The 26440-nt window shown below is 39.7% G+C and overlaps 8 protein-coding genes across 8 annotated transcripts in view; 5 read left to right on the forward strand and 3 right to left on the reverse strand.

The window, feature by feature from the left end:
- Positions 1 to 1183, reverse strand: part of LOC112084033 (glycine-rich cell wall structural protein) — a 2742-nt gene extending 1559 nt beyond the window's left edge. Inside the window, 1 exon segment of the mRNA XM_024152293.1 lies at positions 6 to 1183. Within this exon segment, the coding sequence (XP_024008061.1) occupies positions 6 to 990 (985 nt within the window). The 5' untranslated portion in view covers positions 991 to 1183.
- LOC18993299 (proline-rich extensin-like protein EPR1) lies at positions 1001 to 1724 on the forward strand (the record flags this gene model as incomplete). Its single annotated transcript, XM_024152294.1, has 1 exon — positions 1001 to 1724. A coding segment is annotated over one exon (588 nt), but the record flags the coding sequence as incomplete, so codon positions are not given.
- A 198-nt stretch (positions 1725 to 1922) lies between these two features.
- Positions 1923 to 3295, forward strand: LOC18993300 (chlorophyll a-b binding protein CP24 10B, chloroplastic). The gene is made up of 2 exons (XM_006416814.2): positions 1923 to 2309; positions 2566 to 3295. Exons 1-2 carry the CDS (start codon positions 2083 to 2085, stop codon positions 3113 to 3115), a joined length of 777 nt encoding a protein of 258 aa, XP_006416877.1. The 5' UTR covers positions 1923 to 2082; the 3' UTR covers positions 3116 to 3295.
- On the reverse strand, positions 3277 to 5572 carry LOC18993302. The gene is made up of 5 exons (XM_006416813.2): positions 4627 to 5572; positions 4245 to 4327; positions 3963 to 4074; positions 3786 to 3838; positions 3277 to 3710 (listed from the first exon to the last, which is right to left on the reverse strand). The coding sequence occupies exons 1-5, from the start codon at positions 5570 to 5572 to the stop codon at positions 3567 to 3569; spliced, it is 1338 nt and encodes a 445-aa protein (XP_006416876.1). The 3' UTR covers positions 3277 to 3566.
- A 1183-nt stretch (positions 5573 to 6755) lies between these two features.
- Positions 6756 to 9639, forward strand: LOC18993301. The gene is made up of 5 exons (XM_006416815.2): positions 6756 to 7175; positions 8728 to 8784; positions 8876 to 8938; positions 9024 to 9092; positions 9189 to 9639. The coding sequence occupies exons 1-5, from the start codon at positions 6840 to 6842 to the stop codon at positions 9285 to 9287; spliced, it is 624 nt and encodes a 207-aa protein (XP_006416878.1). The 5' UTR covers positions 6756 to 6839; the 3' UTR covers positions 9288 to 9639.
- A 1426-nt stretch (positions 9640 to 11065) lies between these two features.
- LOC18993303 (mediator of RNA polymerase II transcription subunit 15a) lies at positions 11066 to 13095 on the forward strand. The gene is made up of 7 exons (XM_006416816.2): positions 11066 to 11151; positions 11497 to 11631; positions 11799 to 11910; positions 12075 to 12192; positions 12404 to 12527; positions 12631 to 12742; positions 12840 to 13095. Exons 2-7 carry the CDS (start codon positions 11537 to 11539, stop codon positions 12867 to 12869), a joined length of 591 nt encoding a protein of 196 aa, XP_006416879.1. The 5' UTR covers positions 11066 to 11151; positions 11497 to 11536; the 3' UTR covers positions 12870 to 13095.
- Positions 13096 to 13285: 190 nt separating this feature from the next.
- On the forward strand, positions 13286 to 19891 carry LOC18993304 (mediator of RNA polymerase II transcription subunit 15a). Its single transcript, XM_006416818.2, has 12 exons — positions 13286 to 13482; positions 14127 to 14247; positions 14420 to 14531; positions 14676 to 14793; positions 14896 to 16254; positions 16354 to 16424; positions 16641 to 16715; positions 17010 to 18302; positions 18422 to 18766; positions 18895 to 19101; positions 19189 to 19277; positions 19421 to 19891. The coding sequence occupies exons 2-12, from the start codon at positions 14135 to 14137 to the stop codon at positions 19626 to 19628; spliced, it is 3990 nt and encodes a 1329-aa protein (XP_006416881.1). The 5' UTR covers positions 13286 to 13482; positions 14127 to 14134; the 3' UTR covers positions 19629 to 19891.
- A 217-nt stretch (positions 19892 to 20108) lies between these two features.
- Positions 20109 to 21020, reverse strand: LOC18993305. Its single transcript, XM_006416819.2, has one exon. It carries the CDS (start codon positions 20957 to 20959, stop codon positions 20336 to 20338), a length of 624 nt encoding a protein of 207 aa, XP_006416882.1. The 5' UTR covers positions 20960 to 21020; the 3' UTR covers positions 20109 to 20335.
- Between the last annotated feature and the right edge of the window lie 5420 nt (positions 21021 to 26440).

A 26440-nucleotide genomic window follows, 5' to 3' on the forward strand; every position in this document is an offset into this window, starting at 1 on the left:
CGGACCGCCTCCTCCTGAGCCTTGCATTACTTGTACCACGGCACCGGCTACACCACCACCATTACCGCCGGTTATTCCATTTGTCCCTACACCGATTCTACTCCCTCCATTACCACCTTTATTTCCAAATCTGCCACCACCATCACCATCAGTAACGCCTTCTCCGGTTCCAATCCTACCAACGCCTACTCCGGTGCTACCACTTCCTCCGCCGTCTGCGCCTCTTCCCCCACCATTATCTTCCTCTCTTCCACCACCTTCCCTCCCTTTAGTGTTATCTCCGCCACCGCCTCAACCTGGCGCTTCGGTTTCACAGCCGCCGTTCACGTTCACACCACCTCCTCTTTTAGGCGGTGGAGCTCCGGGAATTGCCGGTTCACCTCCTCCTCCTCTTTTCGGCGGCGGAGCTCCGGGAATAATCGGTTCACCTCCTCCTCTTCTAGGCGGTGGAGCGCCGGGAATAATCGCTTCACCTCCTCCTCCTCTTTTAGGCGGTGGAGCTCCAGGAATCATCGGTTCACCTCCTCCTCCTCCTCTTTTAGGCGGCGGAGCTCCGGGTATCATTGGTTCACCTCCTCCTCCTCTTTTAGGCGGCGGCGCTCCGGGAACCACTGAATCACCTCCTCCGCCTCCTCTTTTAGGCTCCGGAGCCCCAGGAACTACTGGTACACCTCCTCCGCCGTTGGTCGCCGACATCCCGCCCATGCCACCAATCACATGGTTTTCGCCGCCTGATATAACCACCGGATCACCACCGCCATCTCCAGTTTTCCTTCTTCCTCCGCCATTAGACCGTTCTACATTAACGCCACCAGCTGCACAATTCCCGCCGGCTATTAATACCGGAACTCCACCACCCGCGCCGGTTAGCCCTTCATTACTCCCTCCACCGACAGACAATTTGCCACCGGACATTGTCATCGGACAACCATTGATCCCATCTCCGCCTGACCAATCTACGCCGGAGTTTCCACCACCTGATGTAACCATCGAGCCACCAATTGACCAGTCAGCACCTTCGCCACCAGTCCTTCCCGTGATTTTGCCTCCACCGGTTCAAGATTTCCCGCCAATTCTACCTCCACCGGTTCAAGACATCCCTCCCATTTTACCTCCACCGGTTCAGGATCTCCCTTCGATTTTACCTCCACCGGTTCAAGAGTTCCCGCCGATTTTGCCTCCACCAGTTCAAGAGTTCCCGCCGATTTTACCTCCACCGGTTCAAGAGTTCCCGCCGATTCTACCCCCACCGGTCCAAGAATTCCCGCCGATATTGCCTCCGCCGGTTCAAGACTTCCCACCGATTTTCTCAACACCACCGATCGTACAAGATCCACCAATAGTTCCAATATTCTCTACACCACCAGTCGTCGGAGATTTCCCACCGCAAACTCCTGTCTTTACCACGCCGCCAGAGGTTACGAATCCTTGGCTACCGCCGGTGACGTCATTTGCACCACCAATCGAGTCTATACCAACAATACCGGAAAATCCATTCCCGGTTACACCAAACCCGGACATGGGTTCTAATCAGCCGTTGGTTCAGCTTCCTCCACCCTCCTGGAATTCACCTCCATTTAATCGTTAATTTTCTAAATTTTCAAATCTCACTTGTTTATTAAATCACAAAAAAAGTAACGTAAGCTAAACGTAATAAGCAGCATTGCAGCAATGCCACATTTGTACAAATTTATGGCTGTGATTGCATTTCAATAAACGTTTTATAATCAGATTAAGTTCCTAATTGCGTCTAATGGAGAGTATCCACGTGTCATTTCCTTTTTTTCTCTCATACATTAGATTATAGAAAAAAAAAAAATAATAATGTAATTACTGAGTTGGCAAGTGAAGACAAGTGTGGGTGATGTGGATATGGTGAAGTTATTTTCTGATTTCTAATTGGTCAGAAATCTATCCAAGGCAGCCTCTGAGATTTCGTCTATAGATTCTCATCATCTCCACATTGTCCCTCTAAATCTCCTCCCTTTGATTCTTTTTGCTCCGAAAACAGAGAGGACAAAACACTCATTCCCACAACTTGAGAGAAAGAAAAAAAAACAGAGGAGACATATTAAAGATCTCATGGCGATGGCGGTCTCCGGAGCAGTGCTCAGTGGGCTTGGTTCTTCGTTCCTCGCCGGAGGCAAGAGGAGTGCCGCCGCATTGGGAAGCGGCGTAGGCGCTGGAGCTGCGAGAGCTGGCCGGAAAACACTGATCGTCGCTGCTGCAGCTGCTCAGCCAAAGAAATCGTGGATTCCCGCCGTTAAAGGTGGCGGCAACTTACTCGACCCTGAATGGCTCGATGGCTCGTAAGTCTATCCACTCAAATCTCTCAAGTTACTAGCATGAACAATGAACAATGGCGATTCTGTATTCCGTGAATGTTCATTCTGTTTTTTAACTCAATTTTGTAAATTGAATCTCAGAAAGTAAGAAATCGTCGAAAGGAAATGACTTTCATTCAAATGGGGTCTCATATGAACTATAGATAGATTACGATAATTCCGAAAGTCGTGAACACTCATTTTAGTTCATAACTCTGATTTGTGAATGGTTTTTGCATAGGCTGCCTGGAGATTTCGGGTTCGACCCGTTGGGTTTGGGAAAAGACCCGGCTTTTCTGAAATGGTACAGAGAGGCAGAGCTAATCCACGGCCGATGGGCGATGGCAGCAGTTCTTGGGATCTTCGTCGGCCAGGCCTGGAGCGGCGTGCCGTGGTTCGAAGCCGGGGCTGATCCACGAGCGATCGCTCCCTTCTCGTTCGGGTCGCTTCTCGGGACCCAGTTGCTTCTCATGGGTTGGGTAGAGAGCAAGCGGTGGGTCGATTTCTTCAACCCGGATTCTCAATCTGTTGAGTGGGCCACGCCGTGGTCGAGGACAGCCGAGAATTTCGCCAACTATACTGGCGATCAAGGATATCCCGGTGGAAGATTCTTCGATCCGTTGGGTCTCGCCGGGAAGACACGCGATGGTGTTTACGAGCCGGACAGAGAGAAGCTGGAGCGGCTGAAACTGGCGGAGATTAAGCACTCGAGGCTCGCAATGGTTGCCATGTTGATCTTTTACTTCGAGGCCGGGCAGGGGAAAACGCCTCTCGGCGCACTTGGTTTGTGAGAAACGATGTTTTTTTGAGTCTGTAGATATATTTCTCCTCCCCCAAAAACTCTTCAAAATGTGACATTTTCGGAAATGATCATCATATCATTGCTTTAATATGGCACCAAAGTCGTGACTTTTAGCTTGCGAAATATGTAAAATGGAAATCATGAAAAGGCTTATTCGTAAATGACTTTATTATCACAACTCAAATGTGAAAGGGAATATTATTAAACATTAATAAAAAGAGATCCACTACTTCATTTCGTAGCAGCAAATGCATGATTTGATTGAAGAGCTCAAAGCGAAACAATGTGGAGTAAGAACAAAATAGCGTAGAGCAACTTTCTTCCCTAGAGAGTATAATGCCTAACAGGGTTTGAACAGCTAAGTCTCACTCACAACAGCGCGTTGCCCGAACCAAAAGAGTGTGGTAATAGAGCCATGGAGTCTCTAGCGCATATAAAGCTTATAACTTGTGATCTGGGTTGTCACGAAGCCTGAGTTTTGACAGAACAAGGCAGTAAGAATCCCAGTCAGTTCGTCTAAGATATTTCAACAGCTTCTTCCGTTTCTGCACCATTGCTATAAGTCCCTTCCGCGAATGCTTGTCCTACGGTTATACAGCCACCAGGTATAACATTATGCGTACAGACGAATATCATCGAAAACAACTTGGGAGTTTTACCTTCTTGTGCAGAGCAGAGGACAGATGCTTGATTTTAGTAGTGAGCTGCGCCACTGCAAGGAGAGAAACAGAGACATCACAAGACAATCTAACCAAAATCTGTCTCAGGAAATGTGATGCTTTTTATAGCTAAAGCCCACATTGAATTCAGTTTCATTGGCCTTATGTAGAATTTACCTTGCACGCGTGCAGAACCACAATCTGACTCCGACATCTTATACTCTTCCCTGACTTTCGTGAGCTCAATTTTCATCTTATCCGTAGAGGACAGATTATCTGTGTGGAAGTACTTTGTTGTTGCAGTAACATAAAAACAGATCAATACCCACGATAGAGAATTTTGTAAGTATCATAGACGAAAGACCACCAAAAGAACCAAAGAAGCCTTTTCGTTTCTGACAAATTAGACTAACAAGCTCCAAGAATTCGAGGTCTAAATTCTAAGAGCGAAAAACTTACAGCTTCAACTAGATCCTCTTTTGGAGGATAATGCTTGTATTCAGGGGTACCACCCAAAAGGCCTCTAATGTCGGAGTTCTGCTCTGCAAGCAACGAAACCTCCTTAGATAATATAAATGTCACTTCAACAGCAAACATAACTACAGACAACCAAAATCAAACCAAGATCTAAACACCTCGAGTCTTAAGAAAAAAGTGGACAATTTAGAATCGGATATAGTTGACATATAAAGCTATAACCGTAGCTCGCAGACAAGAAAATGGGAAAGAGTGAAGCAAAAAGGAAAAATACTTGCGCCAACGATCATCTAAGGAAAACTGGGTATTTGAGATTCTACAGAAACATTCGATATTAGGCACAGAGGGAGTCATCAGAACGTACGGAAAATGGCTTCCTTTTGGGCTGCGTCATTCTGAAAAGTTTCCATAACATTTTTGAGTACGGAAATGTTCACACGCTGATTTTGGACATCTTTCTCTTCCACTTGCCTTAGCTTAACCAACCTCTGATTTAACTCCTGCAATGAGAACCATCCTTGTTCTTTATTTCCCTCAGGCCTAAGCATCCTTAGCTTCTCACCCAATTCATCTTCTCCATAAATCTTAAGGAACTCCGTCATCATCTCCTCTGTTTCACCTTCCCTGCCTTTCCTCTCACCCATTTCTTTCCCGAACACGGACATTGGCAAAGCTTCTCCTCCTCCGAACAGATTCGAACGAACGTTTTCATTGGATATCGACTTCAAAGTGCCCTTGAAACTTCGCAAAGACACTCCTGTCATCGACTCCATGTTGGACTGCGACTTCAAAAAACTTAATTTTTCCGATAATTTACTCGTATTGAAATCCTGGCCTTTCCGATTCCTGGGATCCGCTGAGTTTGGTACGACCTTCTGCTTATAGAGTTCCTCGAATGAAATCTGCGGCCGAGACTGTGATGGCCGTACGCCTCCTGAATCCCTCGAAGGTGGGACGGTGGGTCTCCGCTGAAACTTGGCGAGGTTGATTCCCAAATCCCCGCGTGAATGGTTATCGGAGAATCTAGTCGATCCAGGATTCTGAGTTTGGGCATCGGATCTGACGAATGGTTTTCTTCCTTGTTCCTGCTGTTGCTGTAATTTCTGCTTCAGAGTGGTCTTGATGTCGGTGAAGGGAGAAGAGTACGAGAAGTCCGACGGAGACGGAGACGGAGACGGAGAAGAGGGTGACTGGGATGGATTTTCAACGGATGCTTTGGGAGGTGGGTCCGATGCGGAATTAGAGAAAAAGCGAATCAGAGTTGGGTTTGAAATGAACCTTTGTCGGCGTCTGGCGACAAGAAGCGCCATGATTTTGGCAGCTCCGAAGGATTTAGGGCTTTAGGGTGTGAGTGTGTGTGTACATGATGACGATAACAGATTACAGTAAAATGCGGTTTAATTGAATTGAATTGTTGACTTTTGCCGGTTAAATTGTGCGTAAGATTATTGTTCAGGCAAAACTCCGATAAACCGGATATAATTCTGAAACACGTCTACAAGTTTGATTGTGTCCGAGAAGGCCAATTAACATGTGAAAATGGCCCATTGGTCTTTACTCTTTAGGCTTTGAATGGTGTATAGATCATATAATGCAGATTATTATAAGCAGTTCAAAAAAATATCAATTAAAAAATAAATAAGATCTGCATGCGGGTGAACAGCTGCTATTTTACAGCAGTTCTGGAAACAATATTTTTCTTTAATTTTTAGACTATTAAAAATCTACATGCAGATCAATTAATTTTATATTAATATTTTTGTTCTGCATACAATTTGTGAATGGTAAAAAAAAAGCAAATCATCTTATATACAGATTAACTGCATTTATACTTCGACTCATGAGGTCATAACTAAGCTCTTTCCTTAAAAGTCAATGGAGTACTTCTTAATTCACCGACCATTTCATAGGAACTGTAATCATCAATTGTTTGAAAACGACCTTTGTCAATTTTAGATACTGTACGAGTAAAAATGAATAGACATCTATCAATATATACATTATACATGAGTTACTTAAAATCTTCTGCGGAAATGAAAAAGAAAAGAAGAAAAGCAAAGAGTTCAGTGCATACGTACTATGTTATGTAGTTACCTTTTGCTACCATGACATTAGCATCTAAATTAACGAAATTTCCTCACAAAGTATGAAAGTGTTTCCAATAACAAGGACCTCACGATTCCACAAAATTATCCCGAAACTGCATATTAGTGGAAGTAACCGAACCGTCACGCAAGCCCAACAAAAAAAGCACTCTCACTCAACGCGCGTGTAGTGCATGCGCCACCGTAGTACTACTAATAAATAATAATACCCTTTTGGGCCTGTGAACAAAGCACAGATACTCCATGATGCCACGTATGTATTCCCATGGGACCCACTTTCACCAAGAAAGAAAATAAAGACAAAATTTACAAATAATTTCCAATCTAACTGTGTATGTGAAAACGTTCCCAATGTGTATTTATATAAAATCCACCCCATTAATGTGCCATGGAGATTTTTCTTCTTCTCCACTTTTCGCCACCATCTCTCTCTCTCTAAAAAATCGGTGGAAGGTCTCCAACCTAAAGGCTAATGACCGGCGGAGACTGGATTCGGGAAGCTATGTGCGACGATTCATTGGTGGCGGAGGCTCTGATCTGTCTCCACCATTCCGACTCGCCACCTCATGAGAAGAGCGGCGCGTCGGATCTCGAGCTGAAGTGGACCGTCAGACAGCGGAGGAGCAAGGCGGCGCTGACTAGGAAGAAAGGAGGAGATCATACGCGTGCCAGTCCCACCACGCCTCTTTCCTGGAGCGGTGCCACCTCTCTTAGCGGTGGTGGATGCGGTGGCGCCGCTGCTCCCGCCGTTGATGGAACTGAGGAGTCTAGCTGCGCCGTTAAATCGTCGGAGGCCGTTAGATCTAAGGTTCTTTTCATATTTATCCCTTTTGGTTTCTTTTCTCGAGTTTTTTTTTTTTTAAAGCTCTGCGTTACTCTGTTTGTGTGTGTTTGACGAATATACCCTCGGAAAAACGCCGGTAGGCGATTTGCACTTCACGTAAATCTCGGTCTTCCCCTTATTTTCGCAACTACTACCATTTCTTTTGGCCCTCTTCTATCTCTTTCTCTTAGGGTCATTTTGGTCATTTCGAGATCGGTCTCTTCGCCGGTCACAACACCTTGGCCGTCTTCTTCGATCTATACTCCCGACTTGGCGTTGACCGATATATAACCCGTCGAAACACACGTTCTTCTTCTTGTCAGAAACTCAAAATCTATCTTTGTCTGTTTCTTTCCTTTTAGCTTCTTCAATTCAGTGTCAGTTTTGCTGCTTTTATGGGACGACCAAAAAGATCCTCACATCGAGGAGTTGCTGTTTTTGGTCATCAAAAGTTGACGTCACGATGCTTGGTTCCTGAAACTGGTCCGCTGAATCCAGTCATCACCATTTCAATGACTAGGTTACCCCTGTGTCATAGACTGTGTTCAGGGGTAATTCTGTCAATTAGAGAAGTTATGGCTGGCGTTATTTATAATTTCTGCTTATTATGAGGGTTGCCTCTTTTATGGGTCGAGAGGCGTTTTCGTGGCGTATTAGGTTTGGGCTGTGGGTTTGGTGCGTCTGTGGTGTAATCAGATGCAGCGTAGCGCACAGTAACTCTCATGGCTGACATGGAATTTTTATTTATAAAAAAAAAGTCAAAAAACTTCCACACAAGACAGTTTGACTGCAATCCAAAGCACCTTTGGTTGGTCAAAATCATTCTCACTCCTACTTTCCTCGCCTGTGAGATTAATATTGGTGACAGCCCTGTTATATTTAGCTTTTTTTCCTTATGGTTTTTTTTTTTTTTTTTTTGTCTGTTTTCCTTATGGTTTAAGCTTCAATTATCATATACCAAAGTAGATAACCCACAAAAGTCCTCCGGGTTAGTAATTAAAAAGAAAAGAAAATGATAAGGACAAGTGGGGGTCATTGTGGATAATTCGTGATAATGTGGTAAGGAGAGGTGTGTGGGGTCGTGGCCATGGGGAGACACGCGTTACAATACAAGTCTTCAAAGTCACGCTCCAGTCACGTGATTCTATTCTTTCTTTCCAATTGGGTGTGTCTCGATGTAGGAGAAAAAGAGGCACTTGTGTTCATATAGCTCTTTTTTTTTTTTGGAACTAAGTAGTTGACCAAGAAAGAAGATTCCTTTTTAAAAAAAAAATTATTAAGTGATATATCATCTTGTACGTTTTCATGCTTAGGATCCCCTGTAGATTTTCCAAATACTATTATGGAATCGGAATCAAGATTATGGTCCATACGAAATTGGTACAGGGGCTCATTATGTACTTTTAAAAAATGACACGGCTCGTTAATTCTCTGAGTGTCATTGTGAAATGGTTTAATTTGAGGTCGACTTGATTTGATCATGTTATAAATGTTACGAGAAGCTCACATTCTGATTTTTTCGGTGGGTTTAATGCAGGTAACTCAAACTAGTGTAACAGCAACAACCCCCTTCAAGAGATCAAGAAAGAAAAAGGTAATAAAAATCAAGCAAAAAAATATTACTTTAAATTTCAGGTTTTATGATATTATGTCTTAGTTTATCCCCTGTGTGTGGCTGTCCACAGACGCTTGCTGAACTTAAAGATGAGGAGAGTTTGCTCTTAAAGGAAAGGAAAGGCCTGAAAAATGTATAAATCTCTTTCCCCATGCATCTTCTTCTAATATCGATTCCAGTGTCCATATCTTTAATATGTTACTTGTTGCGTATATCAGGAACTCGCAAGTATGCGGGATCTGCTCAAGCAACAAAGAGCAAGAAACGAGTCTTTAAAGAAAATGCAGGTTAAAACCTTTCTTATTTTGCTCCCCCGTGTCTACAAATACATGATCACTCTTTTCAGTAATATATAGCTTTAACAAATAATTATCTCTGTGCAGGCTGAATCACAAAGGAATAATGGTTCCTTCTTGCTCCCTGATCTTAACATACCTCTTGATAGCAACCCGAGCCCTGAAATTCTATATGGAACCAGCTGATGATGATGATGATACATATATAACTACCACACAACCATCAAACATCATTATTCTTTTGTCAGCCACACGTTCTAGAGTATGCATAACTGTAACTATATATGATAGATAAAAAGATCATCATCCGCTTCCAGTGTCTTTGCAGAAGGATTACAGGGGAGACGAGTTAAAATGTTTTTGAGTTTTTTGGTGTTTTCTTTTCTCTCTTATAGGTTGTAGCAAGTTTTTGCTCTTGCCCTCCTTTAGGTTCTCTCTCTCTCTTTTTCCACTTTCTTCTTATGTTTAATTCATAAGTTGAGATGTAATTAACAATTACTTATCTATTTTCTACTACATAGGTACATTTCTTTTTTTTATTTTGTTTGTTTTTAGGGCTTTTTTATTTACATTGACTTTCCATCTTCTGTAATGTGCTCAATTTCTAATACTAATGAGTTAGTTCACAAAAGAAGATGATATGTATATACAAGGATGTTTTATGGGACGTTAAATTATTATGACTCCTAAAATGATACGAGAAAATGGATAATTTATCACATTATTAGTGGTTCATCTTGTAATGTGAAAAAACGTCCATTTTCAAATCCGGAGCCTATCGACGAGATTTCGGTCTTTGGGATCAGGTTTGCCATAAGCGGAAGCGTTTTGTGTTGCGTGTCTCTCCAAAAACTTGTCATCTTTTCTCACTTTGAGAGACCGTTTAATGCTATAAGGCTCTGTAGAAAAGCAATGTTACAACAACGTTCTGCCATCTTAAAGTACGTGATCTATAAACATATCTTATGTACAGCTAAAGTATTTGTCATTTGAGCAGAATAGAAACACTAAAGAAACATTTTGTTCCAAATTGTGGGCGTAAAGAAATTAAAAAGCTCGAGAGAATTGCTGCCAGCTTTCAGGAGTTAATTTTCAACACTTCTATTGATCAGGTTTCATCATTTTATTATTTGTTTCTCCTCCAAATTGTTAGCAGAGTGGAAGGATGAATTAGTGTAATGAAATTTTATGCAGCAAAAAGCAGCTCTTCCTTATAGTGGTTCAAGTCAAAACGCAGAGTTATTCTTTCTAGTAAAAAGCTTTAGGAAATGCAAAATTCACAGTTTTTGGATACCAAAACGTCTGGTTCTTTGGTTTTGAGTAAATAGATTGATTTATAAGCCAATACGGAAAGTGGGCTTTGATATCGCCCCTTTCTTGTTTGACATTCTGTTTATTTTCGATTTTCAGGTGGATTACTTTCGCAAAATATCCTTTAAGATGCAGACTATTGAAGACGGCCACTGAGTCATTTGCGTTCGAAGCGGTCATTTTCGTTTGAAGCTTTCATGCCAATTCCATGATTTGAAAAAAAAAAGAACAACCAGTTCAAGGAATGAATACAGTGATTGATTTACCAAACACATCTTTATCACTTCTTTATAATGAATCCTCAACAAGGAAAAAATGTCTATTTAATTGGTGTGGAATCATATAACAAATTAAAAAAAGAGAACTTTTTTTTTTCTGCTTTTGTTGGGGGAGTCCATCTTCTGGTAATTGTTTTAAAGCGTGTTTATGAAATAAGACATGGGCCAACTTGACCATTGTGTAATTTGTGACAATGAAATGTTTCTTGCGGAGGAAATTACATTATGCCTTGCTCCCAAAGTAACTGCATTCACACTTTAGCTGTTATGTTAATGTTAGGTACTTACTATTTCGGCCCGTATATGTTTGGGCTTAGTGGGCCGTATCACCTCTTTATATAGTTTACAAAGCTTGATTTCTTTCTTTCTTTTTCTATTTACATTTCCATTTATAATCATCATCAGCTCTTTATTTCTCTGCTCATCGCAACGTTGGACCCCAAAAGAGCTCCGTTTTTGAGGTGATTTGTTTTCCGAATTTCATTATTTTTGTCTTTGATTTAGGGTTTTATTTATGTTTCTTGTGGTTTGGGTGCGAGAGAAGTATTGTCGCAAGTTTCTGTCGATGGATGATAGATAAAGTGATTTTGGCAGATCAGTGAACGAAACAACACTTGTGCTAATCACTCTGATTTTTCCAGTTTAATAGTTTGTTTTCTCGTGCTTCAAAGTTCATAACTTTCTTTCTATCGGATATCAAAAATATTTGCTTCTTATCCTTTCTTGATCCTTTCTTGATCCTTTCTTGATCCTTTCTCATCGCATGCCCTAGATAATATTAGTCACACTTTTATCTGTTTGAACAGAATTGATCTGCTATAGTGAAGTCTACTATAGTTGATCCTAATGGGGCCAAGCGGAGAACCCACCATGGAAACTAACACAAATGACTGGAGAACTCAATTGCCACCTGATGCACGCCAGAAAATCATTAACAAGATGTAAGTTTTTTTTTTTTAATCATATCTCTGCAAAGTTTTCATCTTTCTTCACTCTGGTGTACCATTTCTCCCCATAATCAAGTCTAGTGTTATATATATCATGTAGTTTCTTTCAATCTAGTTTTTTTTGTTGTTGTTCATACTTGATTTACTTGCCACTTGCGCAGATGGGAAACACTAAAGAAGCACATTCCATTTTCTAAACCAGAGGGAGATAACGAGCTCAGGAGAATTTCTATCAGGTTCGAGGAGAAAATTTACAGCGGTGCTGTTGACAAGGTAATTAACCGCTCTCTGAACATCTATATTTGTCTCTTTTTGTGTGTGTTTTATTTAACTATTTTGTGAGGCAATGGACTATAAAACATGGGAGAAAAAAACCTGACTTTTGGGTACCGGTAAGTAAATCCATGTCCTGATCTTTCTTTTATTTCGACTTTCAGAATGATTACCTTCGGAAAATATCTATGAAGATGCTGTCTATGGAGGCTAAATCTCAAAATGCAGCTGGTTCCGTTTCATCTATCCCTGCTGCTGATGACAGCCTACCCTTGGATCTGCGTAAATAACGAATTTCTTTTTTTGCCACTGATTTATTTTTCTAAAGTCATTCATGTAGTAGCTGAAGCTTGTGTGAATTCAATGCATTCTCTTGGTGTAAGTAAGCTTCATATATATGCACCTAGACAGTGTAGACACATCAATTGTATATTCCATTTGGTTTTGTTTTCTTATGGTGTCATAAATCTATCTTGATCCTTTGTGAACATAGGCCATCTTGTTATAGACAATGGCAATTCAGAGCCTTGTCTCCCGAAGGAAGAACCTGCCATGAACATAAGTGATTGGAGAACTCATCTGCCACCGGATTCACGCCAGAGGAATGTCAACAAGCTGTAAGTTGGATACATTGTTTGCATCTCCAAAGCTGTCGTATTTTCTCAGTGGCTAGTCATTGTGTTATATAAGATAACACCAAGTTACTTGTCATTTAAACAGAATGGAAACACTAAAGAAACATGTTCCATATTCTGGGCAAGAAGGAATCGACGAGCTCATGAGAATTGCTGTCAGCTTCGAGGACTTGATTTTCAACACCGCTATAAATCAGGTTTCACTTTTGATTAAGCTAACATGTGCACTTACTTACTTGATATCATCCCCATTTTTTTTGGTGCTGTTAATATTCTGTTTATTGCGAGTTTTAGGAGGATTACTTGCGCAAGATATCCTTATAGATGCAGACGATGGAAGAGGGCGACTAAGCAAATTGCGTTGTAATCGGTCATTTGCGTTTGAAAAGTTCAGGATATATCTATGTTATGTATCTAAAGAACAAACCTTGAAACCTCTAAAGGTGAAGGCATGAATAAAAAAATGTTAATTGCGTTTGTATATGACATGGACAACCTTGACTGTTTTGTAGCTTGTAACGATGAAATCAATGAATGTTTTACGACGCTACCTCCATGCATTGCTTTTATGTAAAGACTTGTCTTGTTTGGGTTTGGATTTAATTTGAGGTTTTATCTTGTATTTGCTTTTACTTGGAGGGGCTTTTTGTAATTTAATGGATTGTAGCTGCGCGACGACATTAAAAAAAAAAAAAAGACAAGAAATCGTTGTTATAAGCGAACTGCGAAGACACATTTGGCAGATTAAGACGAAGAAGCTTTCCTCGTCGTTTGCCTATTTGATCCTCTACTGTTCATTCATTTTCTCGATCAAGCTAAACTCTAATCTTGCTCCAATTTCCCCTTTCATTCGCTGTTGTCCTCAGATCAAACCCTAATCGTTGTAGCAACCTTGACCCCCAAATTCGAAATCTGCTCCACAGGCTTTCTATTTCAGGTGAGATTTTTTTTTCGATTCCCGTTTTGTTTGTTCTGTTTTGGTTGTTCTTAAGCCTAGCTTTTAGAGTTTTCTTTTGTGATCGGGATTCCATAGTAGATATACAATCGCCCTTTGAATCGTGGGTCTCGGTTCTTACAATTAGGACAATTGATGAGCTTCGATGGTGTAATAAAGTATGTTTCTTTTTTTTCCTGGATTCTCGTTTTTGGGATAGGCTACTTGAGGTTGAGTCTATGGCTTTGGGCTACGAACAGAAAGTAAAAGAGGTGGTTGCTGTTCAAAATGAAATTTTGGCTCATCAGTTAAGATAACTGATTTTGACCTCTATAGGGTCGGTAATTCCATTTTTAGCTTCTGATGGAAAAAAAATTCTAGTTTCCTGAGTGGTTAGGTTAACCTGTCTGGTGTGAATTTGCGTACAAATGGAAAAGGAAAGTGGTTTGAGAATGCATGACACCTTTCTGATCCATGTTGGGTAGTGAAATTATAGAAACTACGAGTGTCATGTCTAATCCATGTTGCGTGGTCCTTTGTTTCCTGTAAATTTGGGATATACGCGTCATGTTCTGGTTTCGCTGTTTTAGTTGAGTTATAAGTCTACTTACTATTGATACTCTCTTCTTCCTGGCTTGTAAACATAGGACACTTGATGGATAATAACAATTGGAGGCCTTCTCTTCCAAACGGAGAACCTGCAATGGACACAGGTGACTGGAGAAGTCAACTGCCACCTGATTCTCGCCAGAAGATCGTCAACAAGATGTAAGTTTAATATTACCTGGTGTTATGTCTATGCAAAGTTTGTATCTTTCCCACTCTAGTAGCGTTTTGTCTAATGCCAGTTAACTCCTGCAGAAACAGAAGGCTGATATGGTGCTATAGTTTATTGATCTATAATTCTGTTTTTTCACTTGTTTACTTGCAACTTGCGCAGAATGGAAACACTAAAGAAGCACCTTCCATTTTCTGGACCAGAGGGAATTAACGAGCTCAGGAGAATTGCTGCTAGATTCGAGGAGAAAATTTATAGTGGTGCTGTTAACCAGGTAATTAACCGTCCTATGAACATCTGTTTATGATTTCGTGAGCGTGGTAAATAGTATAAAGATTTGTGAGGCAATGGACTCTACAACATATGGGGAATGAAATCCTTGTGTACCTTCCTGATTTTCTTTTAATTCGACTTTCAGACTGATTACCTTCGGAAAATATCTATGAAGATGCTGACTATGGAGACTAAATCGCAAAATGCAGCTGGTTCTTCCTCATCAATCCCTCCCGCTAATAATGCCACATCCATGGATTCAAGTAATCACGCTTCTCAAGCATGTATTGCTTTAAGTCTGTCTATCTGGTTTTAAGGATTATTGTACCTCTAATTTAGTCCTGTTTAACCTTTTCCATGAATAGTACCCACCAATCAAGGGCACCTTCTTCCAACCAATCAATCTCAAGCACCTCAGACGTTGCTCTCCCAAACCATGCAGAGCAATACAGGCTCAGGAATAACGGGTTCTACTGCTTTACCATCTTCCATGCCGCCGGTTTCCTCCATAACCAATAATAACGTCACAAGCGTTGTAAACCAGAATTCCAATATGCAAAATGTAGCTGGAATGTTGCAAGATTCATCTGGGCAGCATGGCCTTTCATCGAGCATGTTTTCAGGATCCCAAAGACAGATGCTGGGCAGGCCACATGCTATGTCCTCACAGCAGCAACAGCAGCCACAGAGTGCACAATATCTTTATCAGCAGCAGCTACAGCAGCAACTTCTCAAGCAGAATTTTCAGTCAGGGAATGTTCCCAATCCCAATTCGCTTTTGCCATCACACATGCAACAACAGCAACAAAATGTACTGCAGCCTAATCAAATGCATTCGTCTCAACAGCCTGGTATTCCAACATCTGCCACGCAGCCCTCCACTGTGAGCTCAGCTCCTCTCCAGGGTCTCCACACAAATCAGCAATCAAGTCCGCAATTGTCTGCTCAGCAGACTGCGACACAATCTATGCTTCGTCAGCATCAATCGTCGCTCCTAAGGCAGCATCCGCAATCACAACAAACCTCTGGTATCCATCAGCAGCAAACCTCATTGCCGCAGCAATCAATTTCTCCTCTACAACAGCAGCAAGCACAAATGATGCGGCAACAAGCTGCAAATAGCTCAGGCATTCAACAGAAGCAGATGATGGCTCAGCATGTTGTCGGGGATATGCAGCAGCAACATCAGCAAAGGTTACTGAACCAGCAAAATAATATTATAAACATTCAACAGCAGCAGTCGCAGCAGCAGAAGCAGCAGCCAACAGCCCAGCAGCAAATGATGTCTCAACAAAACAGCCTTCAGGCTACGCATCAACAACCACTAGGCACTCAAAACAATGTTGCAGGATTGCAGCAACCACAACAACAGTTGCTCAGTTCCCAGGTTGGCAATTCGAGCTTGCAGACTAACCAGCACTCGATGCACATGTTATCACAGCCAACGGTTGGGCTGCAACGAACACAGCAGGCTGGGCATGGCATGTTTTCTTCTCAGGGCCAACAGTCACAAAATCAGCCATCCCAACAGCAGATGATGCCCCTTCAATCGCATCATCAGCAGATAGGTTTGCAACAACAACCTAATCTGCTACAACAAGATGTGCAACAAAGGTTACAATCTTCAGGCCAAGTCACAGGTTCCTTGCTTCCACCTCAAAATGTAGTGGACCAACAGAGGCAACTATATCAATCCCAAAGACCTCTTCCGGAGATGCCATCATGTATGGTTTTGCATCCTTGTGAATACTTTAGGGTCTGATATTTTCATAATCTGTCAGCAGGATCTGATGTTGAACAAACCCCGTTTTTATAATTTTTAGCATCGCTTGATTCGACGGCACAGACAGAAAGTGCAAATGGAGTTGATTGGCAAGAAGAGGTTTTCCAAAAGGTAGTCCTCTATTTTTAAGTGGGGTAATGCTTCCGCCTTCTTAGCCTTGGTGTCAGCACCCAGGAGTTCTTGGGGAAATAAAATAAATTTGCTATATATTTACCAATTCTGGCTACCCTTGTTAAATCTTCAAGAGATTGATGAAACAAGGCGGACGATCTTTCATAGATATCACCTCAATGAGTAATCGTATGAACATGGTGCTCTTCTTTGCAGATTAAAACCATGAAAGAGGCGTACTTACCAGATCTTAATGAAATCTACCAGAGAGTTGCAGTCAAGTTGCAGCAAGTAAGTTAAGAACTTTTTTTTTTTAAGTAGGAGAATAGTTTGCATGTGTATGTCTCCAGAGCAGTAGTAAGTACCTTATGAGAATTTTTATGAACTCACTTCAAGATTGGTTCGATATTGCAAAAGAAAGTCATACAAAAAAATATGCTCTTGAAACTCGTATTCTTAGAGACTTTCCACTAGAAAGGAAACCTCGGATATCTATGATTCCTTCCCAAACCCTCAGAGGTTGTAGCTTGCATCTATGTGCTTATTTCTTTTCTTATGAACACGTTCCTTTTTACTCTCGAGCAGGATTCTCTCCCGCAGCAACAAAGATCAGATCAGTTTGAGAAATTGAAACAATTCAAGACAATGTTGGAGCGAATGATACAATTCCTATCGGTGTCAAAGAGCAATATCATGCCTGCATTAAAGGATAAGGTGGCTTATTATGAGAAGCAGATTATAAGTTTCTTAAATGCGCACAGGCCGAAGAAAACAGCACAGCAAGGGCAGCTTCCGCAATCTCAGATGCAGCCTATGCAGCAACAGCAATCTCAGAACGTTCAAGATCAGTCTCATGATAGTCAAACAAACCCGCAGATGCAATCAATGAGCTTGCCGGGTTCTGGGCAAAGGGCACAACAGAGTAGTCTGACAAATCTTCAGAACAATGTTCTATCATCTCGTCCTGGGGTTTCAGCTCCACAGCAGAACATTCCCAGTTCCATACCGGCTTCTAGTTTAGAAACAGGTCAAGGAAATGCCCTGAATAATGGCCAGCAGATTTCCATGGGATCCATGCAACAGAATGCTTCTCAACAAGTTAATAACAATTCTGCCTCTGCCCAAAGTGGGTTAAGTACACTGCAGTCTAATGTTAATCAAACCCAGATAAGTTCCAGTATGCTTCAGCAACAACACCTGAAGCAACAGCAAGACCAACAAATGCTCAAGCAGCAATTTCAACAGCGCCAGATGCAGCAGCAGCTAATACAGAAGCAGCAGTTAATTCAGCAGCAGCAACAGTTGCAAGCAAGACAGCAAGCGGCACAAAATGATATGAATGATATGACAGCGAGGCAGGGGATGAATGTTAGTCGTGGGATGTTTCAGCAACATTCTCTGCAGGGTCAGCGTGCTACCTATCCCCTTCAACAATTAAAACCAGGATCCCAGCTTCCTGTTACATCACCTCAACTTCTGCAAGGTGCATCTCCTCAGATGACACAACAACATATGTCTCCTCAGGTCGACCAGAAAAATCTGTCGTCATCTGTCAACAAGTTGGGAACTCCATTGCAACCTGCAAACTCCCCTTTTGTTGTCCCATCTCCTTCAACCCCCATGGCACCGTCCCCTATGCAAGTTGACTGTGAGAAACCTTCTGGAGCGTCTTCGTTGTCAATGGGAAATACTGGACGCCAACAAGCAACTGGCATGCAAGGTGTAGTTCAATCCCTTGCAATTGGCACTCCAGGGATCTCTGCCTCTCCTCTCCTTCAGGAGTTTACTAGTCCTGATGGAAATAATTTAAATCCCTTGATAAGTACATCTGGAAAACCAAGTGCTACCGAGCTGCCTATTGAGCGCCTTATAAGAGCCGTAAGTAACATTACTAATATTGAAGGGTATACTGCAACAGGACGGCGTTATTGCGGCCATCCCTCTTTTGTAGCAGAAACATTGTTCTGATCATGATGTGTTGTTTCTGTTATTTTCAGGTGAAGTCCATCTCACCACAAGCGCTTTCATCTGCAGTAAGTGACATCGAATCTGTTGTAAGCATGGTTGATAGGATAGCTGGTTCAGCCCCAGGAAACGGTTCAAGAGCTTCAGTTGGCGAGGACTTGGTTGCAATGACTAAGTGCCGTCTCCAAGCAAGAAACTTCATGACGCAAGAGGGAATGATGGCGACCAAGAAAATGAAGCGTCACACAACCGCAATGCCATTAAGCATTGCTTCATTAGGAGGAAGCGTTGGTGATAACTACAAGCAGTTTGCATGTTCGGAAACATCAGATCTGGAATCTACTGCAACTTCTGATGGCAAGAAGGCAAGAACTGAGGTAATGGTTTTTGGTTAGACCCCCCTTAAGTATATCTGAAAAGTGACACATACACACACACAACAAAGAAGATTTGGGAACACGAGGTTTCAAATATCTAATTTTAAAGACTCAATCTTGTACTGCAGACCGAGCATGCCCTTTTGGAGGAAATCAAGGAAATAAACCAGCGGCTGATAGATACAGTTGTTGAGATTAGTGATGATGAAGATGCTGCTGATCCTAGTGAGGAAGCAACAGCAAGCAAAGGGTGTGAAGGAACAACAGTTAGATTCTCGTTTATAGCTGTTTCTCTCAGCCCAGCCTTGAAGGCTCATCTGTCATCAACACAAATGGTAAGCCTGGTATCTCGTTAACATTTTGTGGGAAAAAAAATAATTTCATTAGTCCGTCTTAAAATATGTTTTGTGCTTCTTTTACAGTCTCCTATTCAACCATTGCATCTGCTGGTTCCTTGTAGCTACCCCAACGGGTCTCCATCTCTTCTGGATAAACTCCCGGTCGAAACCAGGTACAAGCAAGATCCGATCAGTCTCAAGTAAATAGAAAAATTGATGTTTCATACCTAGCCGAGCAAAGTTCTACCATACAGATAAAAATCAGCTGCTCATGTTCTCTAGAAACTAGCTTAACACAGTCTGGTTTTTTGAACAGCAAAGAGAACGAGGATCTGTCGTCGAAAGCTATGGCAAGGTTCAACATATTGCTAAGAAGCTTGTCACAGCCAATGTCGCTCAAAGACATAGCCAAGACATGGGACGCTTGTGCTCGGGGAGTGATCTGTGAGTACGCACAGCAATTTGGCGGTGGAACTTTCAGCTCAAAATACGGTACTTGGGAGAAATTTGTAGCCGCTTCCTGAATCTACGGATCTCTCGTCCAAAGATATGGCTTGTCGACACTATAGAAAAGGACAAAAAGGCTTTTGGTTTTTTTTTTTCTTTTTCTTTTTTCGTTTTCACATTTTTGTTGTATAGTATAGTTTTTTTGTTTCTTGCCTATTTATGTGATTGGGCTTTAACTGTTAGCCAAAGCTTATGCTGTATTAGTGGGAAAAAAATATATATATTGTTAACTTTGGTGTATGTGTTTTGTCAATTTCGTTAATATATTTGTATTGGGAAACGACAATACTTATGCCTTTTTGTGAATTCTGTGGTACTTATTGTTAGTCGCGTGAAACTTCTTTTGAGACTCTACTACGCCAGAGAAGCAAAAAGAGTAACTAAAGTTTTGATTTGTAGAGTAAAAAGCTGAAAAGAAGTTTTGACTGGAACAGAGACTTAGGCAAACAGCAAAGAATGGAGAGACATACTCATTACAATGCACCCAAACACACACACACATCTGTCACTTGCACTCAAACCGAATTTAAAAATTTTAAATTGCTAATTAACCAAAATAATCAGCCTAACAACACACAAACATAATCAGTAATCACACACTCCAACACACAGATGCAAAATTTCAAAATCCATGGTGGAAGAACCCTAAAATCTCATCTCTCACCATCAATCTGATTCGAAGAAAAAAAGAAAAACCTGAAAAAGAACAGAAGTTCCGAGATGTTCAAGTAGGTTTCAGATTCTGGAACATTGAATCCCATTTGATATCTTCAAGAAAAGAATCGTGGAAATCCTGGGAAGAAAGTTTCTCCTCTTTGAAACTGTAATCGAAAACCATAGGACTCATCGAGAAGCTATCGACTCTACAAGTCGGAGTCCCGTTGGTCAACAGCAACCTCTCTTGCTTGTTGTCGCCATTGCCGTTGCTGCTTGGCATCACAGATCTCTTGTTCCTCTTCAAGAATCCGCCTTTCCACTTGCCATTCCCGCCGCTCTTCTTCTTCTTCGGCACCAGCACCAGAGCTCTAGACGAAGACGACGAGGACTCTTCGCGGCGGATCCAGGCGCGTAGGTGATCGGAGAAACACTTGCCGGTTTTCCTGATGGCGACGACGACTCTGGAGATGGATCGAGAGGTGAGAGGAGGAGATTTCTTGCGGTCTCGACGAGCGAGTTTGAGGATCTCGAGGCGGTGTTTGGCGATGGAGATTCCCATGCTCTGGAGGAACTCGTGGTTGAAGTAAGCAGTGTCTTCTTGTTCGAGCTCGTTCTGGGAGAAGGAAATGCCGTATTCTTGGATCAGACATGGTTCAAGGTTTGTTCTCGAGAGCCATGAAAACCAATCCATTTTTTTTTGTCAACAAACACAAGGGCTTGCTTAATTGTTGTGTCTTCTTCTTCTCTGTCTGGTGACTCTGTGTTGTTTGTTGTGCGCGTGGAGTATATATAAAGGAAAGTGAGTGGGGCTTTTTTTTTAAAGTAGCGGGCTTCGTCGTTAAGTTAGTTGAGGCGTAAAGAAGGACTAGATTTGATCAAAGAGAGAAATAATTGGGTCAAAAGTGAAACACAAATTCAAAATATACACACAACACAGAAATATTAATTTTAATATTTCGCGGGTAATTTTTAGATGAGATTTTTATTCGAGGTAGATGCCGATTACATTTTGTGTGAATTTATTGGAAAATAAAATAATAATAAATTGCTGCCAACAAAAGCTTTTTGTGAGTAATAAACAAATAAAATAAAAAGATGGGAGTGGTTTAAACTGTAGAATATGGAAAAATTGTGTGAGAGTGTGGACAATGGAGAGTGACCATCAATCACGGTGTGGGGAAAGGAGCAAACCCAGTGGGATCTTTACTTTATTTTTATGGGTCACTCTTGTATTGTATCTCTTGTGCCATATTACTATTGTCTTTTTTTTTTAACTTAAAGTTAGTAACATGTATGTATGTATGTACATTATATTAAGTGTTTTGGCATTTACTTTGCTGTTTTGGTTTTACAAAAATTGTTTGCAAAAATAAAAATCAAGTGAGGGAGTAGAATTAGGTACACACTTACGTAATATATAAAATATGAAAAGGGAATTGCCGCAAGAAACCTGGAAAGTTAGGGGATTCCTGATTATGTTATTTCCAAACTTTGATTTGAAGAACCTATCCATCATACTAACCCAAACGAGGAAGTCTACATGTACTTGGACCATAATAGGAAAGAAGATTGCACCCTTTTGACCTTAGCAGCTTGAATTTGATTTGATTTTTTTTTTCGCCGAGTGTTGTCTAGCGCATGAGCATGAGCACTTGAGCAGGCTGAATTCGACATGTCAAATATGTAATGATGAGTCTGAATCGATCTTCCTGTCCTGTTTTGGATGCACACAGCTGCTCGTCGAAACCTGGTCCTTGCTCAGATTCCATTGCCGCAACGTGGTTTCTCTCGTGTGTATCTATTAAAAATATGACTTTAGTCTCCTATATATCGTAAGGGGAAGAGGATGCGGTTGGTACTTATTCCCTTTATTTTTTGGAATATTTGGAATAATAAGGGAGACTTTGATCTTTTCAGGGTAACAAGAAGATTTCGATGTTATGGTTCGAAAGGCAGTTGAGGACTCTGTCTCTCGTCAACATTAGGAGGTACATTCACATTCCTCTTCCATGTGGTGACCACCTCGACCCATGGCGACTACTAGATGGAACAAACCACCAGAAGGCTTGCTGAAATGTATTATGAATATATAAAAAAACCAAAATGTCACGATACTGTGGGCAGTCTAAAGTTTGATGCAAGTATCTACACATTATGCAAGTAGAAGTGACCTTTGGTTCCAAAGCCTTTTTTTATGCCATAAATTAACAATCTTCTTTGAATGGCTAAAGTATAGTACTACATTCTTAGAGAGAATTCATTATCTAATAATCTTTTTCTTCAATCTAGACTCGTTTGAGATTGTATATTTTGAGCAAGAAAACGTCATTGCAACTGATATTTGCCTAAATTGTCTCTTTAGATGGTGGTTTTAGTTGCATAACAGTTGTCTCTATAGAGGCTCCCTCCCATCTTACATTGTTGTTTAACTTCCATACTCTGGTTTTATTTTTTGACGCTCTGTTCTTGGTTAAACTTTGGTCTTTATGACCTTTTTGGTGGACCTTCATAAACACTAAATCAGATCGGAACTTAAAAAAAAAAGTTGTTTCGAGTTAATACGAGAGAGTTATTCCTAAAAAAATACGAATGCAAAGCAAAACAAGTTAATTCAAAAGTTTCAAACTTATTTTTTTGTGGTCAATCAGTTTTAGACTTTATATAGTAGTTTTACGACCGAGACTATAATCTGTAAATTTTCTTCAGAAACAAAAAAAGAAAAGAAAATAAATACTAAAGTATGTAAGTTTCCCATCACCCGATTCAAGTCCTAAGTGTATTTCCTCCCAAGACTATAAATCGGGCGATGGTACCAGTTAAAGACCGTTGACCCAATCACTTTACAGTTGCTTCAAATTATAATGTATTTTTGTTCCAATTTGTCTTAAGCATTATTTTCGTCGTTTGTTTTATTTCTCTTGTCAAGGTCAAATGGGGGTTGCGATTAAGTCTCGTTTATATAACGGCGAATTTATAGCTCGGATCTGAAGTCGCTCTTAGTAAATTTTTTTTTTTTTTTGGTTCTGTCTCAAGATTTTATTTTATTATTATTATTTCATTTTTAACAACTTTGCAATACTTGTCTCATTAATATATTGATCCTTTGGAAACAGAGACGCACACAGGTCGTGCTGTATTAATCATTATTTATTATGGAAAGCCTCGTTATTCTCGTCAACAAACTACTCTCTGATTTGAGGTATTTTACTATGAGTATCATCTCTTTAATTTATCATCTTTTAGCAGCACAAAATTCAAAACTCCAATCAAAGGCGCTTTATACATGAGCACTACGAGTATTGATTTATTTCTTTTAGGAAAAGTAACTTCCATCTGTCAGGTGTTTCAAAGAAATGACTTAGATGAATTCGGCCACAACGTACACATTTCAAAAACATGTGATATTTTTAACAAAAAAACCTTGTTATATTAATATGGATACAAATATCTTTAAAAGGAATGATACGAGTCACGACATAGTTTCATAGTGTCGGAATTAACTATTGGGGTTCTTTTATAATTTTATTCTTTTATCAACAGTTTTGTATATCTAAATTGTTATAAACATTTGAATTTCCAGATTTTGGGTTTATAATATCCTCAAATGTTAAGAAATAGTAGTTGATATTGCTTTTTTTTTTTTTTCGTCAGTTGATAATATTGCACTTACAATGTAAATATAATGTAACGTAATAATCGTAAGCAAGGTCGATGACTATATTTTGACAGAATTATTTTATTTGGTCCGAGAAATATATAATAGACAAGTAGTAATTAAGTTTTTGTGCCATTTCATCGCAAAAGTTACGAACGACAAGAGAGAAATGATGAAAACAAAACGATACTAGAATTTTATTAGTCAATTGCCTTTCTAAGAATTTTGTTGACTAAAATTATAGTAACAGTTTTACACTTTTAGTGGATACGTGTATATGAGTCCACCTTATAATATTCGGTGTAATAACCTAATTAATATAGCTTGGAATTTTCTTATACGCTTTTTTTGTCTGGAATTATTTTAGAGCAAGTGATATTGCTACTTCCCATAACAAAAGGGCATAAAGCAAATCGATAGATATATCATATATGTACTCGTCAAGTCAAATAGGCGGGATGTGATAAAATGGAAAACGAAGAATATGGAAAAATAGCAAAGCTAATTAATTTTTTATGTGAACGTGTAAGAGAAGGGGACACATACATGAGTGGAAAGTGACCAATCCCTCACCTCCATATACATTTATTATACTTAATTAATAAATAAAATGCCTGTAGATAAAGGAGCATTTTCTTGACCAAAAAACAATTTTCTTATATTTTTCTTTTGGATATCCTTTTGAACAATTTTGTTGGATAAAATTATTTAGTTGCGTAAATGGAAATTTTAAAACATGAGTTAGAGAGGATCAGTATCTGGAAAAACGAATCTATATATGTACTCGGATTCGCGTGGGTGTGACGCGCGTACTTGTATAGAATCGAGTAACAATCGTGAATGATTTTTAGCCAACGAAAAAAAAAAACAATCGTGAATGATTATTGGGAAAAAACAGGAAGTGAAAAAAATATAATAATACTCTCTCTTTTCAGAATTATTTGATGTTTTAGAAGGTTTTTTTGTTCAGAATTATTTGATGTTCTCACTTTTCAATGCAAAATTTAATGAATTTTTATAGTTTTTGACCTTTTATATTCTGCAGATTGTTTTTTTATTGGCTGAATGATATTTAAATGAATTATAAATAATATTTTTAGTATAGGAAAAATAAAAATTAAATGAATCCTTAAACTGTGTGCAAAAACCTTAAACATCAAATAATTCTGAACAGAGGGAGTAATAATATTGGGAAGTTAGGGTTTAGCATCATCAAAGCGTCACTTTTCTCGTGAGAGTGAGACTTTTGGACAGACACACCCCGACGGGGCCCACGTGCGTTGCTTTTGGCCGGAGCCTCTTTATACTATAAAGAAAAGATGCAACCACCCATCTCTACAATTAAAATCTCCCTCTTTTATTATTATTATTATTCTTCACGATTCAATTCAAACACATACATGAAAATGATATTCCATTTGTTTCGATTATACTACTAATCATTTTAAACATTCTACTATTGGTAGTAAGCAAATTGACTCTTTATAGATATCAAAAACTTTTAAGTACATTAACAAATCATTTCTTCTAATTGAAAAGAAAAACAAAGAAATAATATTAAATTAAAATGTTACTACAATCTATTGCAAAACTGAACAACAACAAGATCAGACGAAATTTCTTGTTACTGGAACTCTATCTCCTCTCCACAAAATCAAAAGGAAATAGAGATTAACTATTATATTTTGTTAATATCTATATATAACTTGCAAGATACGAGCGTACACCCTTTTTTAATGTTCATCAGATACTGTTTTAACCATTACTTAAACAAAACCGGTTGATATATAAGTTAAATTTAAGAATAAATATGTATTTTGTGTTTTTATATACTAATTTTTTGAACGGTTTAAGTACTATGATATTTTGTTATACACCATTTGTAATTAGAAATTTCTGGATCCATAACTACATACAGGTATATCTGCACTTGAATTTTGTGTTGTGTCAACTACATTTGTACTTGAATATTATAGATGTAGTTTCACTTTACGTGTGGTGATGGTGAGACGACAGTGTTTGTGTTTGGACGGGATAGATGTCAAATACTCAAAACGACTGTAAAATACACCACTCACATTAATTGCCCATCATGCATCGAAATTCGAAATCTTTCCCCTAATTTATTCTATTTATATCTTTAATACGTTCAGATTTATTTATATTCTGTATAATAAGGTAAATAACAGTAATCTGTACCCCATTTACTTTTAAGCGCTCTCTCTCTCTCTCTTCCTACTTGTACTTCCCTTAGTTCCTTCGCATTATTTAAACGTTTAAAACGAAATAACTAAGGTCAATCCGATCTACCTGCTCGGATGCTCCTAGTAGTAATCTTTAAAAAAGCAAAAAGAAAAAAAATGGAAAAGTTGGTTAAAGATGCTATAAAATTGTGTAATTTTTCTTGACATCTCCACAATAATAGAGTCATTGCGAGTAGTTTTATTTTCTTGTTATACAAATGTGCACAACTAATCAAACACTTAAATGTACCCGTACTGGAAAATTTAAAAAAGA

The sequence above is a fragment of the Eutrema salsugineum genome, unplaced genomic scaffold (genome assembly GCF_000478725.1).
Source record: "Eutrema salsugineum unplaced genomic scaffold, Eutsalg1_0 scaffold_5, whole genome shotgun sequence".
Taxonomy (NCBI): domain Eukaryota; kingdom Viridiplantae; phylum Streptophyta; class Magnoliopsida; order Brassicales; family Brassicaceae; genus Eutrema; species Eutrema salsugineum.